This window comes from Ranitomeya imitator, chromosome 9, assembly GCF_032444005.1.
Source record: "Ranitomeya imitator isolate aRanImi1 chromosome 9, aRanImi1.pri, whole genome shotgun sequence".
Taxonomy (NCBI): domain Eukaryota; kingdom Metazoa; phylum Chordata; class Amphibia; order Anura; family Dendrobatidae; genus Ranitomeya; species Ranitomeya imitator.
Genome location: NC_091290.1, coordinates 156,458,535 through 156,475,047, shown reverse-complemented (window position 1 = coordinate 156,475,047; position 16,513 = coordinate 156,458,535). Strand labels below are relative to the sequence as shown.

Below are 16,513 nucleotides of genomic sequence, written 5' to 3'. Positions count from 1 at the left end.
GCCAGAAACTTTTCTATGTGCAGCCTGCTGCAGGCCACGAGGATCGGGAACTCCTCTATCTGCAGGCCGTGCGGGCCAGGATCTCCTCTACCTGCAGCCTGCTGCAGGCCACGGGGGATGGGAACCCCTCTATCTGCTGCAGGCCTCGGTGGCCAGGAAGCTCCTCTAGCTGGAGGCCACAGGGTTTGGGAACTCTTCTATCTGCAAGCCACGGGTGCTGGGAGGCCAGGTTCTCCTCGATCTGTAGGCGATGGGGTCGGGAACTCTTCCACTGCAGGCCACAGGTGTCAGAAACTGCTCTATCTGCAAGCTGTGGGGGGCGGGAATTCCTATGTACAGCCATGCATCTTTCCTTACCGTTCAGCCTCAAATGTGAAGCGTGAAGCGTCACTCCCATATCTTCTCAGGGCGCAGAGCGGCCAGGACAGCAGCTTGCTGCGGGGAGTGTGGGGATCCCAGAGGTAGAGGTTCTCTTCTGTGATTTGCATCTTGCACTCTCCATACACGTCCAGATTTGATGACGGCAACAAAAAGACATTGAAGCGTTCTGAGAAGTAGAAAAGGGTGAGCAGTTAGCAGTCTATGGCTAGCGATTTGCAGTCAGCAATCTGCGGCCAGCGGTCAACAGTCTAGGACCAGCTGGGAAATAACTTTTGGACACGTCAGCAATATTCTTGGTAAAGCTCCTATTGACATGAAATTCTCCCCAGAAGTCGGTAACATACAATCCACACAGGACAGAAATCGCCAGAGGTTGTAACCACTCTATTGTAATTAACCACAAGTCTAATTTCAGTAAGAATAGACTGTTATCTATATGTTGACTTTTGAATTTATGTGTTTCACACACCCACCCTCTATAGAGGAGCGGTGGATGACATGAGCTACCCTACAGCACCTCCTGCCCGCTCCCTCCCCAGAGATCATCTATAGAGGAGCGGTGGATGACATGAGCTACCACACAGCACTCCCTGCCCGCTCCCTCCCCAGAGATCACCTATAGAGGAGAGGTGGATGACATGAGCTACCCCACTGCACCTCCTGCCCGCTCCCTCCAGAGATCACCTATAGAGGAGCGGTGGATGACATGAGCTACCACACAGCACCTCCTGCCCGCTCCCTCTCCAGAGATCACCTATAGAGGAGCGGTGGATGACATGAGCTACCACACTGCACCTCCTGCCCGCTCCCTCTCCAGAGATCACCTATAGAGGAGCGGTGGATGACATGAGCTACCACACTGCACCTCCTGCCCGCTCCCTCCCCAGAGATCACCTATACAGGAGCGGTGGATGACATAAGCTACCACACTGCACCTCCTGCCCGCTGCCTCCCCAGAGATCACCTATAGAGGAGCGGTGGATGACATGAGCTACCCCACTGCACCTCCTGCCCGCTCCCTCCCCAGAGATCACCTATAGAGGAGCGGTGGATGACATGAGCTACCCCACTGCACCTCCTGCCCGATCCTTCCCCAGAGATCACCTATAGAGGAGCGGTGGATGACATGAGCTACCACACTGCACTCCCTGCCCGCTCCCTCCCCAGAGATCACCTATAGAGGAGTGGTGGATGACATGAGCTACCCCACTGCACCTCCTGCCCGCTTCCACCCCAGAGATCACCTATAGTGGAGCGGTGGATGACATGAGCTACCCCACTGCACCTCCTGCCCGCTCCCTCCCCAGAGATCACCTATAGAGGAGCGGTGGATGACATGAGCTACCACACAGCACTCCCTTCCCGCTCCCACCCCAGAGATCACCTATAGAGGAGCGGTGGATGACATGAGCTACCCCACTGCACCTCCTGCCCGCTCCCTCCCCAGAGATCACCTATAGAGGAGCAGTGGATGACATGAGCTACCCCACTGCACCTCCTGCCCGCTCCCTCCCCAGAGATCATCTATAGAGGAGCGGTGGATGACATGAGCTACCCCACTGCACCTCCTGCCCGCTCCCTCCCCAGAGATCACCTATACAGGAGCGGTGGATGACATGAGCTACCACACTGCACCTCCTGCCCGCTCCCACCCCAGAGATCACCTATAGAGGAGCGGTGGATGACATGAGCTACCACACTGCACCTCCTGCCCGCTCCCTCCCAAGAGATCACCTATAGAGAGGTGGATAACATAAGCTACCACACTGCACCTCCTGCCCGCTGCCTCCCCAGAGATCACCTATACAGGAGCGGTGGATGACATAAGCTACCACACTGCACCTCCTGCCCGCTGCCTCCCCAGAGATCACCTATAGAGGAGCGGTGGATGACATGAGCTACCCCACTGCACCTCCTGCCCGCTCCCTCCCCAGAGATCACCTATAGAGGAGCGGTGGATGACATGAGCTACCACACTGCACTCCCTGCCCGCTCCCTCCCCAGAGATCACCTATAGAGGAGCGGTGGATGACATGAGCTACCACACAGCACTCCCTGCCCGCTCCCTCCCCAGAGATCACCTATAGAGGAGTGGTGGATGACATGAGCTACCCCACTGCACCTCCTGCCCGATCCTTCCCCAGAGATCACCTATAGAGGAGCGGTGGATGACATAAGCTACCACACTGCACCTCCTGCCCGCTGCCTCCCCAGAGATCACCTATAGAGGAGCGGTGGATGACATGAGCTACCCCACTGCACCTCCTGCCCGCTCCCTCCCCAGAGATCACCTATAGAGGAGCGGTGGATGACATGAGCTACCCCACTGCACCTCCTGCCCGATCCTTCCCCAGAGATCACCTATAGAGGAGCGGTGGATGACATGAGCTACCACACTGCACTCCCTGCCCGCTCCCTCCCCAGAGATCACCTATAGAGGAGTGGTGGATGACATGAGCTACCCCACTGCACCTCCTGCCCGCTTCCACCCCAGAGATCACCTATAGAGGAGCGGTGGATGACATGAGCTACCTCACTGCACCTCCTGCCCGCTCCCTCTCCAGAGATCACCTATAGAGGAGCGGTGGATGACATGAGCTACCACACAGCACCTCCTGCCCGCTCCCTGTCCAGAGATCACCTATAGAGGAGCGGTGGATGACATGAGCTACCCCACAGCACCTCCTGCCCGCTCCCTCCCCAGAGATCACCTATAGAGGAGCGGTGGATAACATAAGCTACCACACAGCACTCCCTGCCCTCTCCCACCCCAGAGATCACCTATAGAGGAGAGGTGGATGACATGAGCTACCCCACAGCACCCCCTGCCTGCTCCCTCTCCAGAGATCACCTATAGAGGAGCGGTGGATGACATGATCTACCCCACAGCACCTCCTGCCCGCTCCCTCCCCAGAGATCACCTATAGAGGAGCGGTGGATGACATGAGCTACCCCACAGCATCTCCTGCCCGCTCCCTCCCCAGAGATCACCTATAGAGGAGCGGTGGATGACATGAGCTGCACCTCCTGCCCGCTCCCTCCCCAGAGATCACCTATAGAGGAGCGGTGGATGACATGAGCTACCCCACAGCACCTCCTGCCCGCTCCCACCCCAGAGATTACCTATAGAGGAGCGGTGGATGACATGAGCTACAACACAGCACCTCCTGCCCGCTCCCACCCCAGAGATCACCTATAGAGGAGCGGTGGATGACATGAGCTACCCCACTGCACCTCCTGCCCGCTCCCTCCCCAGAGATCACCTATAGAGGAGCGGTGGATGACATGAGCTACCACACAGCACCTCCTGCCCGCTCCCTCCCCAGAGATCACCTATAGAGGAGCGGTGGATTACATGAGCTACCACTCAGCACCTCCTGCCCGCTCCCTCCCCAGAGATCACCTATAGAGGAGCGGTGGATGACATGATCTACCACACAGCACCTCCTGCCCGCTCCCTCCCCAGAGATCACATATAGAGGAGCGGTGGATGACATGATCTACCCCACAGCACCTCCTGCCCGCTCCTTCCCCAGAGATCACCTATAGAGGAGCGGTGGATGACATGAGCTACCACACAGCACCTCCTGCCCGCTCCCTCCCCAGAGATCACCTATAGAGGAGCGGTGGATTACATGAGCTACCACTCAGCACCTCCTGCCCGCTCCCTCCCCAGAGATCACCTATAGAGGAGCGGTGGATGACATGATCTACCACACAGCACCTCCTGCCCGCTCCCTCCCCAGAGATCACATATAGAGGAGCGGTGGATGACATGATCTACCCCACAGCACCTCCTGCCCGCTCCTTCCCCAGAGATCACCTATAGAGGAGCGGTGGATGACATGATCTACCACACAGCACCTCCTGCCCGCTCCCTCCCCAGAGATCACCTATAGAGGAGCGGTGGATGACATGAGCTACCACACAGCACCTCCTGCCCGCTCCCTCCCCAGAGATCACCTATAGAGGAGTGGTGGATGACATGATCTACCCCACAGCACCTCCTGCCCGCTCCCTCCCCAGAGATCACCTATAGAGGAGCGGTGGATGACATGAGCTACCCCACAGCACCTCCTGCCCGCTCCCTCCCCAGAGATCACCTATAGAGGAGAGGTGGATGACATGAGCTACCCCACTGCACCTCCTGCCCGCTCCCTCCCCAGAGATCACCTATAGAGGAGCGGTGGATGACATGAGCTACCCCACAGCACCTCCTGCCCGCTCCCTCCCCAGAGATCACCTATAGAGGAGAGGTGGATGACATGAGCTACCCCACTGCACCTCCTGCCCGCTCCCTCCCCAGAGATCACCAATAGAGGAGCGGTGGATGACATGAGCTACCCCACTGCACCTCCTGCCCGCTCCCTCACCTGTCTGTTCGCTCTGGACTCCTGGCGTCAGCAGGTCTGGTTCTCCCAGGTGACATTCGTTTAGGTTTGTGCCTGGACAGCCCATGGACAGCGCCTTGTACCACTCCTCAGCTTCCAGCTCTATAATACAGAACAGACCCTCAGTATGTATCCTGGAGGACACGGACCACAACTCTTGATAGAAAGGCTTTTCCTGTAGCATTCACCTGAATCACAGGTAAACGTGCGGGCTAAGTCATCGCAGAAGATAATGGCCACAGCTTGTTTTTTCGTTTCCTTTGGAAGTCGCATAATACATTTCACATTACTGATCTCCATTACCTGCGAACAGAGCGACAGAGCGGGGTCATGTCTGAATAAAGTCTGCCACACAATGCACAAACATGGTATGTATGCCGCTGTATAGGGCCGCCACTCTGGGCTACAGACAAAAGGTGGACCAGTGTTTAACAAATCTCAGAATACTCCTCACCCTGAGCCGGGCCTTACTGCATGGTGGAAGAAATGTCAAGCTCTCAGCAGAAATCTCTCCCTCACCTTAGGCGACATGCGCAGGAGGACTGACCTCTCGTCGGGATACTTTTCCAGTCTCCAGGGTCCTTTACTGGAGGATTTCCGAAGCACCAGCCAGCAGCGGCGGTAGATCTGCAGGTGAAAGGGTCTCAGGTTAAACATGCTGGGAGGATGGAGGCGGCTGCTGGCTGCAGACCCCTGAACAAGCTGCAAAGAAGAGTCCAGTAAGTGTCACGTGAGGTGTGCGGCTCTATGCTGGGACAATTACAGGACCACGGCCATAGAAGACCAAGGCAAACACTGGGCGAAAATACCACGGCAGGTATAGAAAAGGAGGCACTATCCAAACTCCACAATGACCAACCACCCTGAAAGGTCCACTGCAAACTCTGGGGTATATAGCTGTCTGGATCTGATGACTACTCATTTCATATACAGCGAGGACGGAAAGTATTCACACCCCTTTAGATGTTTCACTCTGTTTCATTGCAGCCATTTGGTAAATTCTATAAAGTTCATTTTTCCTCATTAATGTCCACTCTGCACCCCATCTTCATTGAAAAAAAACAGAAATGTAGACATTTTTGCAAATTTATTAAAAAAGAAAAGTTGAAATATCATATGGTCATAAGTCTTCAGCTCCTTTTCTCAGTATTGGGTAGAAGCCCCTGTGATGAGGGAGCAGCCGCCATCTTGGAACAGGCATGCTATCAGATTGGCGTGACTCCATTTTGTCTCCTGGACACAGGAGTGCTCCTGGCCCCCACCTTTGCTAATGAATAAAGTTCCTATTAGTATGCTAACGGGCTGAGCTCAGTGTAAACTGTAGACGGTATTTCAAAGCCCCATGAGGAAACCACGCCACCAGGGGGCTTGGAAATGCTTGGGGGCTTAATTAAAACACGCATGCCAAGTGGCCACTGGATACACATCTATTATGGCAGCCCAGCCAAACCGTCTCCAACATGGAATTGTGAATTATGGACGCATCGTCCGAGGTACCGGCTCCTAAAAAATATTCTCCTTGCCCTAAAGAAATTGTGCATCCAACAGTGTGACTCCCGTGGCGGTGGGAGGCATGAAACCCGAGATATAGAGATCAGCCTCCCACAGGGACCGAATGGGTCCAGGTTTGATCCCAGTACGACCGGCAGAACAAACCACAGGCGCTGGTACTGCCCGTGTGCTGATCCGATCATCGTGAGGGAAGTTATCCCATTTATTAGATATTGGAATAAATCTGCAGGGAGGCAGAGGGGGTGGAGATTGCTAAGCCCACCCAGCTGCAGGCAGGGGGCTCAGCCAGGTATAAGAAGAAGCTGAGGTCACTGGGAGGGTCTCACTCCACAGAAGAAGACGATGATGATATCTTAAGGAACAGGGTATGCCAGCCAGAGGGGGGAGCAAGCACATACTTTCTGGGGGCTGCCCGGCAACTAAGATTTGGACCTGCGGAATGCTATGCCCCCCGGCTTCCACAAGCGACCTTCAACCTGGTAAATTGACCTCCAGCTTTATACCTTTAAGCCTTGTATTATTGTTGTTATATTGTACTCTGACTGTAACTCTTGATATATTGTGATTGTATATTGCTTGTAATTATCTAGTGCGCCCTTAAGGCAATTAAATCATAAATTAATTTTGGGCTGATCCTTTTACTCTGATTGCGAATCTTAGAATACCCAGTGTGGGTAACAGGGCAGTCTCCCCGGCGGCCATTTGCTCTAGGTGCAGTTCCTTTACTGACCTGAGAGACAAAGGGGGCGCCGGAGAGCTGGGCCTGTGTAGTGACGTCACGGATAGGTGACGTGGGAGGAAGGGGTAATCCTTCACAGTGGTGGCAGCGGTGGGATCAGAGTAATAGTGTGCGTGGGACCCCTAGTCCCAGACACTAGAGACTACCAGCGGTATCTTTCGCTGCTGGGGTCTTAAGGTCAGCCCAGCACTAGACGGTCAGAGTGTAGATATAATAAGTTGTGTGCAAGGTCGAGGTTACAGCTGTGTCAGTAACCAGAGGTTCCAAAGATGGCGGATGGCACCAGGAGTGCAGTGAGGGCGCAGGCCAGTGCTATGGTCTATGAGGAGGTGGTGGTGGACGGTACTGTTCCAGGCGAGGGGGAGCTCAGCCCAGACTCCCCAAGGAGCCAGCCACCCGTGCTTAGTCCGGCAAGGGACTACCCACCACCTACCCGCCCCAGCCTGTCCACATCAGCGGCCCCTGTTGCAGCGGCAGTGGCACGTCTCGAGGCGGGTAATGAAGACGCCTATATGAGACTCATGGCAGCTGCAGAGAAAGCAGCGGAGGCTGAGCGTGCAGAACGCCGTGAAGCAGAGGAGCGGGCAGAACGCCGTGAAGCAGAGGAGCGGGCAGAACGCCGTGAAGCAGAGGAGCGGGCAGAACGCCGTGAAGCAGAGGAGCGGGCAGAGAGAGCTGCTGAGCAGGCAGCGGAGCGCCAGCACCGACTGGAGATGGCTCAACGCGGGCTCCTGCTGGACGCCCCAGCACCACCAGAGTCCAGGGCTTCCAAAGTCCGGGCCGAGGACTTCCCTCTGCTTGAGAAGGATGGAGACCTGGATTCCTTCTTGCTAGCCTTTGAAAGGACCTGCCTTCAACACCATCTGGCCCCGGATCAGTGGGCAAGATACCTGACCCCCCGTTTGAGGGGTAAGTCCCTGGAAGTTTTGGGGGACTTACCTGCCGGGTGGAGCAGGACTACAGCAGCATCAAGCGGGCCCTGATCCAGCACTACAACCTCACCCCAGAGTCTTACCGCAAGAAGTTCCGGAGCCTGCAGCGGGGCCCAAAGGACACCTGGACCGACCACATGCGGGCGTTGCTGAGAGCTGCAGAGCACTGGACCTCGGGTCTAGCGCTCGCCACCCGCCTGGAGGTCCAGGAACTGTTCGTCATGGAGCAGTTCTTGTGGAACTGCCCAGAGGACCTCCAGCAGTTCCTCCGTGACCGGAAACCGAAGGGGGCTTCTGCTACAGCCGCCCTGGCAGATGAGTATGCCAATAACAGGGCGCCTGAGCCGAAGAAGCCTGCCAGCAGCACCTGGAGAGGGGGTAAGCCCAATCCTGCCCCTGTTTCCCCAGCCTCCAGAGTGCAAGGGGCGTACCCCCCTTTCCCCCCTGCTGCCCTCTCCAGGCCAGGTGCAGAACCCAGACGTTGTCATCACTGCAACCAGCTGGGACACTTCAAGACCGCGTGTCCCCAGCGTCTTAAGGCCCCATCCATGTCTCCGAAACCGTCCACTGTTTTATGTGTGGGAGGGGGTGGTGGGAGGTCCCTGGACAATTACCAACCCGTCACTATCGGCCGCTCAGCGGTCATGGGACTGCGGGACACAGGCGCTGAACGAACCCTGGTACGTCCTGAGGTGGTGTCCCCTCAAGACTTGGTGCCAGGGAGAACCCTGTCCGTCTCCGGAATTGGAGGCGTGGAACCGGCGCTGCCTGTCGCAAAGGTGTTTTTGGACTGGGGTGCCGGGAGGGGAATGCGGGAGGTGGGAGTAACGTCGAATATTCCTGCTAATGTATTACTTGGGACCGATTTGGGGCGGCTAGTGTCTCAGTATGTGGCCACTGAACCCCCAAGTTCGGCTCCCCAAGAATGTCATGTCTCTACTGTGAATGTTGATGTGTTGAATGTGCCTCCAACAGTGGGGGAGGGAGTGAAACCTGAGGGTACTCCATACACTGACACCACACACACAGGGCTCACAGTGAGGACAGGTGAGGAGACTGTAGGGGAGAGCTCAGAGGTGGAGGGAGGGGCTGCTACTGGCAGTGTAGGGCCCCTAAGTGAATCCAGCCTGCTGAGTCTAGGGCCCCTGCAGGAAGAGGAACAGGCCATGGGGGGAGGAGGCGTCCCGGGAGAGGAGCCACCAGGTAAGACCCCAGGGCAGGAGTTCCCCACACCCGGGATGTCAGGAGGGCAGGGAAGTCTGCCTGACCCGGCGACTTGGTCAGGAGCGGGGGGGAAGCAGGCGCTACCCATGGGCACAGTGGTCGTGGCCGCTGTCACCAGGAGTGGGAGCGCCGGAGCCCAAGGAGCCTTGCAGAGGTCCGACGGCTTCCCCCTCTCTGACCAAGTGGCTGCCAAGTCAGACAGCGGCCAGGAGACAGATCCCGGGGAGCTGACGGTGGATGTGGCGGTGTTGTCCATTCTCGCCACATCGAGTCAGGGATTTCAGGAAGCGTTGGAAGCTGATGCTAGCCTGAAAGCTCTTAAGGAGCAGGCGGCACAGCCTCCCGGGGAGTCAGACCGCGAGCGGGTGGTCTGGGACCAGGGACGGCTGTACCGGGTAACGGTCCAGCAGGGTTCACCGGAGGCGTGGCCCAGGGACCGACAGTTAGAGGCAGCCTCAGAGAGAGAGAGGAGGGGGCAGAGACAGCCTCAGAGAACGAAGGAGGAGGGGGCAGAGACAGCCTCAGAGAGAGAGGGGAGGGGGCAGAGACAGCCTCAGAGAGAGAGGGAGGAGGGGGCAGAGACAGCCTCAGAGAGAGAGAGGAGGGGGCGGAGACGGCCTCAGAGAGAGACAGAGGAGAAGGCGGAGACAGCCTCAGGAAGAGAGGGGAGGAGGCAGAGACGGCCTCAGAGAGAGAAGGAGGAGGGGGCAGAGACAGCCTCAGAGAGAGATGGGAGGGGGCAGAGACAGCCTCAGAGAGAGATGGGAGGGGGCAGAGACAGCCTCAGAGAGAGATGGGAGGGGGCAGAGACAGCCTCAGAGAGAGATGGGAGGGGGCAGAGACAGCCTCAGAGAGAGATGGGAGGGGGCAGAGACAGCCTCAGAGAGAGATAAGGAGGAGCGGCAGAGACAGCCTCAGAGAGAGAAGGAGGAGGGGGCAGAGACAGCCTCAGAGAGAGACAGAGGAGGAGGGGGCAGAGACGGCCTCAGAGAGAGAGAGGAGGGGGCAGAGACAGCCTCAGAGAGAGACAGAGGAGAAGGCGGAGACAGCCTCAGGAAGAGAGAGGAGGGGGCAGAGACGGCCTCAGTGAGAGGAGGAGGGGGCAGAGACAGCCTCAGAGAGAGAGAGGAGGAGGCAGAGACAGCCTCAGAGAGAGGAGGAGGGGGCAGAGACAGCCTCAGAGAGAGAAAGGATGAGGCAGAGACAGCCTCAGAGAGAGACAGGGGAGGAGACAGCCTCAGAGAGAGAAAGGAGGAGGCAGGGACAGCCTCAGAGAGAGAAGGAGGAGGGGGCAGAGACAGCCTCAGAGAGAGAAAGGATGAGGCAGAGACAGCCTCAGAGAGAGAAAGAGGAGGAGGCGGAGACAGCCTCAGGAAGAGAGGGGAGGAGGCAGAGACAGCCTCAGAGAGAGAGAGGAGACAGCCTCAGAGAGAGAAAGGAGGAGGCAGGGACAGCCTCAGAGAGAGAAGGAGGAGGGGGCAGAGACAGCCTCAGAGAGAGAGAGGAGGGGGCAGAGTCAGCCTCAGAGAAAGAAGGAGGAGGCAGAAACAGCCTCGGAGAGAGACAGAGGGGGAGGCAGGGACAGCCTCAGAGAGAGAGAGGAGGAGGCCGAGACAGCCTCAGAGAGAGACAGCGGAGGAGGCGGAGGCAGCCTCAGAGAGAGGAGGGGGCAGAGACAGCCTCAGAGAAAGAAGGAGGAGGGGGCAGAGACAGCCTCAGAGAGAGAAAGGAGGAGGCAGGGACAGCCTCAGAGAGAGAAGGAGGGGGCAGAGACAGCCTCAGAGAGAGAGAGGAGGGGGCAGAGTCAGCCTCAGAGAAAGAAGGAGGAGGCAGAAACAGCCTCGGAGAGAGACAGAGGGGGAGGCAGGGACAGCCTCAGAGAGAGAGAGGAGGAGGCCGAGACAGCCTCAGAGAGAGACAGCGGAGGAGGCGGAGGCAGCCTCAGAGAGAGAGAGGAGGGGGCAGAGACAGCCTCAGAGAAAGAAGGAGGAGGGGGCAGAGACAGCCTCAGAGAGAGAAAGGAGGAGGCAGGGACAGCCTCGGAGAGAGAAGGAGGAGGGGGCAGAGACAGCCTCAGAGAGAGACCGGGGAGGAGGCAGAGACAGCCTCAGAAAGAGGGGAGAGGCAGAGACAGCCTCAGAGAGAGAGAGAGGAGGGACAGAGTCAGCCTCAGAGAGGAGGAGGCAGGGACAGGCTCAGGGAGAGAGAGGCCGAGACCCTAGTAATGCTGATGGGTTGCCCCGGCCAGGAGAAGGTGTGGAAGGGCGCATGGGGGAACACAGGAATGTGATGCCCCCTAGCGCCCTCTAAAGCAGGGAGGTGTGATGAGGGAGCAGCCGCCATCTTGGAACAGGCATGCTATCAGATTGGCGTGACTCCATTTTGTCTCCTGGTCACAGGAGTGCTCCTGGCCCCCACCTTTGCTAATGAATAAAGTTCCTATTAGTATGCTAACGGGCTGAGCTCAGTGTAAACTGTAGACGGTAGTTCAAAGCCCCATGAGGAAACCACGCCACCAGGGGGCTTGGAAATGCTTGGGGGCTTAATTAAAACACGCATGCCAAGTGGCCACTGGATACACATCTATTATGGCAGCCCAGCCGAACCGTCTCCAACATGGAATTGTGAATTATGGACGCATCGTCCAAGGTACAGGCTCCTAAAAAATATTCTCCTTGCCCTAAAGAAATTGTGCATCTAACAGTGCGACTCCCGTGGCGGTGGGAGGCATGAAACCCGAGATATAGAGATCAGCCTCCCACAGGGACCGAATGGGTCCAGGTTTGATCCCAGTACGACCGGCAGAACAAACCACAGGCGCTGGTACTGCCCGTGTGCTGATCCGATCATCCTGAGGGAGGTTATCCCATTTATTAGAAATTGGAATAAATCTGCAGGGAGGCCGGGGGGTGGAGATTGCTAAGCCCACCCAGCTGCAGGCAGGGGGGCTCAGCCAGGTATAAGAAGAAGCTGAGGTCACTGGGAGGCTCTCACTCCACAGAAGAAGACTATGATGATTTCTTAAGGAACAGGGTATGCCAGCCAGAGGGGGAGCAAGCACATGCTTTCTGGGGGCTGCCCGGCAACTAAGTTTTTGGACCTGCGGAATGCTATGCCCCCCCGGCTTCCACAAGCGACCTTCAACCTGGTAAATTGACCCCCAGCTTTATACTTTTAAGCCTTGTATTATTATTGTTATATTGTACTCTGACTGTAACTCTTGATATATTGTGATTGTATATTTTTTGTAATTATCTAGTGCGCCCTTAAGGCAATTAAATCATAAATTAATTTTGGGCTGATCCTTTTACTCTGATTGCGAATCCTAGAATACCCAGTGTGGGTAACAGGGCAGTCTCCCCGGCGGCCATTTGCTCTAGGTGCAGTTCCCTTACTGACCTGAGAGACAAAGGGGGCGCCGGAGAGCTGGGCCTGTGTAGTGACGTCACGGATTGGTGACGTGGGAGGAAGGGGTAATCCTTCACAGCCCCTTTTGAGCTCGTACAACCTTGAGTCTTCTTGGGAATGATGCAACAAGTTTTCCCCCCCTGGATTTGGGGATCTTCGGCCATTCTTCCTTGCAGATCCTCTCCAGTTCCATCAGGTTGGATGGTGAACGTTGGTGGACGCCATTTTCAGGTCTCTCCAGAGATGCTCCATTGGGTTTAGTGGAGCTGATCTAGAGGGTAAGAGGGCTGAGTGAGCCTTCCCACTGCACCCGTAGCTAGTCTAGAGGGTAAGAGGAATGAGTGAGCTTTCCCACTACATCTGGAGCTGGTCAAGAGGGCTGAGTGAGCCTTCCCACTGCACCCGTAGCTGGTCTAGAGGGTAAGAGGGCTGAGTGAGCCTTCCCACTACATCTGGAGCTGGTCTAGAAGGTAAGAGGGCTGAGTGAGCCTTCCCACTATATCTGGAGCTGGTCTAGAGGGTAAGAGAGCTGTGTGAGCCTTCCCACTACATCTGGAGCTGGTCTAGAGGGTAAGAGGGCTGAGTGAGCCTTCCCACTACATCTGGAGCTGGTCTAGAGGGTAAGAGGGCTGAGTGAGCCTTCTCACTACATCTGGAGCTGGTGTAGAGGGTAAGAGGGCTGAGTGAGCCTTCTCACTACATCTGGAGCTGGTCTAGAGGGTAAGAGAGCTGTGTGAGCCTTCCCACTACATCTGGAGCTGGTCTAGAGGGTAAGAGAGCTGTGTGAGCCTTCCCACTACATCTGGAGCTGGTCTAGAGGGTAAGAGAGCTGTGTGAGCCTTCCCACTACATCTGGAGCTGGTCTAGAGGGTAAGAGGGCTGAGTGAGCCTTCTCACTACATCTGGAGCTGGTGTAGAGGGTAAGAGGGCTGAGTGAGCCTTCTCACTACATCTGGAGCTGGTGTAGAGGGTAAGAGGGCTGAGTGAGCCTTCCCACTACATCTGGAGCTGGTCTAGAGGGTAAGAGGGCTGAGTGAGCCTTCCCACTACATCTGGAGCTGGTCTAGAGGGTAAGAGGGCTGAGTGAGCCTTCTCACTACATCTGGAGCTGGTGTAGAGGGTAAGAGGGCTGAGTGAGCCTTCCCACTACATCTGGAGCTGGTCTAGAGGGTAAGAGGGCTGAGTGAGCCTTCCCACTTCATCTGGAGCTGGTCTAGAGGGTAAGAGGGCTGAGTGAGCCTTCCCACTTCATCTGGAGCTGGTCTAGAGGGTAAGAGGGCTGAGTGAGCCTTCTCACTACATCTGGAGCTGGTCTAGAGGGTAAGAGGGCTGAGTGAGCCTTCCAACTACATCTGGAGCTGGTCTAGAGGGTAAGAGGGCTGAGTGAGCCTTCCCACTACATCTGGAGCTGGTCTAGAGGGTAAGAGGGCTGAGTAAGCCTTCCCACTTCATCTGGAGCTGGTCTAGAGGGTGAGGGCTGAGTGAGCCTTCTCACTACATCTGGAGCTGGTCTAGAGGGTAAGAGGGCTGAGTGAGCCTTCCAACTACATCTGGAGCTGGTCTAGAGGGTAAGAGGGCTGAGTGAGCCTTCCCACTTCATCTGGAGCTGGTCTAGAGGGTAAGAGGGCTGAGTGAGCCTTCCCACTACATCTGGAGCTGGTTTAGTAGGTTAGAGCGTTGTGTGCCCCTTCCCACTGCACCTAGACAGCTTACTGTGACTTGCTGTAGGAGTGTGGCCTGTTGGCAAGGTTGAAGGCACACCGGGAGGACACTTGCAGAAAATGGGCTGTCGGAGCAACAAGTTGAGGCCAAGGGAAATTTGTTTTGTTTGCATCTTGGGCCTCAATGGGATCCAAACAGTTGAACAAATAATAAATGATAGTGAAGGGAAGGAAGCAGTGAAGAATGTGGAACCAATTTTACAAAAAGGCGATCATGCCGGAGTGTGGATGTTTGGATGTGGAAAATGGCACAGATTCAGGAAACAGAAGGGTTGAATAAAAGAATTAAGGACAAAACTGCAAAAGATTAAATGGTGTTGTGTGGCTGAGGAAGTGCAGCAGAATGGGCGCAGAGAGCCCACAATTGGGCATATGGTGGATGATGAGAAACCAACATCTAAGACCGTGACTACTACCAGTCCACCTCCCTATAATCAGAGGATCAGATGGATGGACGTGTAAGCATTGTAGTCTGGAGAAATACTTGTACAACATATGGCGCCCCCTACCCTGAGCAAGTCAGGCTACATCCTGATAGCACAAGATCACAGAGGACGCCGACATAAGGATTGCGGGAGCACTGAATTTTGGGGCAAAAGGTAACAGTAAGGCCTCTTTCACACTTGCGTTGGTACAGGTCGGTCCCTAAGCGTCGGGCTGACGTACCGACGTACGTTGTGAAATTTGCGCACGACGTGAGCAGCGGATGCAGTTCTTCAACGCATCCACTGCCCATTCTGAAGTCCGGGGAGGAGGGAGCGGAGTTTCGGCCACTCATACGCGGTAGAAAATGGCGGATGCGACATACAAAAAAATGTTCCCTTGAACGTTTTTTTGTGACGACGGTCCACCAAAACAACAGATCCATTGCACGACGGATGCGACGTGTGGCCATACGTCGCTAATACAAGTCTATGGGAAAAAAAACACATCCTGCGGACACATTTTCAGGGTCTGATTTTTCCCAAAATGACGGATTGCGACGGATGCCAAACGACGCAAGTGTGAAAGAAGCCTAAGCCCTAAGGAGGAGGGAGGTGTGTAATGCCCCGTTTACCACCACGGCACCAGCAGGACCAAGGAAGGTGACCAGAACCACACACAGGACTATTACCCTGGAACACCTCTGAGCAGCTGACTGCTGAAAGAGTTGTGTGATCCCAGCGACTAGCCTGTCCCCTCTTACTGACTGTTAGAGAAAAGAGTAAAATCCATAAGGCACCCCAGTAAGGCTACATTCACACTAGCGTCGGCCCGACGTACCGACGCATCCTGTGACAACGCAGCACAACGGGGGCAGCCGATGCATTTTTCCAACGTATCCGCTGCCCCATTGTAAGTTGCGGGGAGGCGGGGGCGGAGTTCCGGACGCGCATGCGCGGTCGGAAATGGCAGACACGACACACACAAAAACGTTACATGTAGCGTTTTTTTGTTCCGACGGTCCGCCACAACACGACGCAACCGTCGCACGACGGTTGGCGACGTGTGGCAATGCGTCGCTAATGTTAGTCTGTGGGGAAAAAACGCAGGATACCTTTCGTGAGGTCGGACATGAAGTCAGGGGTTTTTCGATTAGAGGAGGGGAAGGGGCGCTCTCCAGGATGAGCGTTCCTTTATGAAAACACCTTGGTAGCCACTGGGGCACCTTTGGAAAGTTATACATTTTGGGGTTTGTATAGATTGGATATTGATGGGACACACATCTTCAACTTTAGGACTAATCAACGAAGAATATGCATATTGTGAAGCATGGCTTTTTTTTGTTGTTTTTTTTTTTTAATAAAAGCCTTTGATAGATGCAAAACTACTCCAAAGGGGTTTATTTTATGCTGTCATTTCCCCAGCAAAAGAAAATGACAATAAGTAAAAATACACATTTTGCTCAATACAACCCTTTCCCATGGTTATAGGCAAGACCTCACAACTCTCCACCCTATTGCTGCTCGTTGCTACCTTTTATACACACCTATTGCTGCTCATTGCTACCTTTTATACACATGGAACTCCCAGGATCCTTTGCAGTATTCACTATGTAACACCCACAGGCTCCTGGGCGTCACCTATAAGGTCAGAGCAGACACCTGGCTGCACCTGGACGGCTGCAGGGAAGTGAATGGGGCATTCGTCTACCATTATACAGAGATACATTTTCCTTGGTATTGGTTGTTCCAAGCCGGCAACTCAGAAAGAGAAGGAAAAGTG

At 55.4% G+C, this 16,513-nt stretch overlaps 1 protein-coding gene across 4 annotated transcripts in view; it reads right to left on the bottom strand.

Moving 5' to 3' along the window:
- The window catches only part of DOK4 (docking protein 4), a 40,093-nt gene that overhangs the window by 11,504 nt on the left and 12,076 nt on the right, over positions 1–16,513 (bottom strand). For 2 of the 4 annotated variants that reach the window (XR_011315290.1, XM_069739617.1), the window contains exons 2-5: positions 5,292–5,399; positions 4,961–5,075; positions 4,755–4,874; positions 358–547 (exon numbers count right to left, since the gene is read on the bottom strand). Coding sequence is in view for 2 of the 4 variants with exons in the window: in XM_069739617.1 (XP_069595718.1) it covers positions 358–547; positions 4,755–4,874; positions 4,961–5,075; positions 5,292–5,399 (533 nt within the window). In the remaining 2 variants the exon portion in view is untranslated. The remainder of the gene's footprint in view (positions 1–357; positions 548–4,754; positions 4,875–4,960; positions 5,076–5,291; positions 5,400–16,513) is intronic. The other 2 variants (XR_011315291.1, XM_069739618.1) reach the window with 1 other exon arrangement.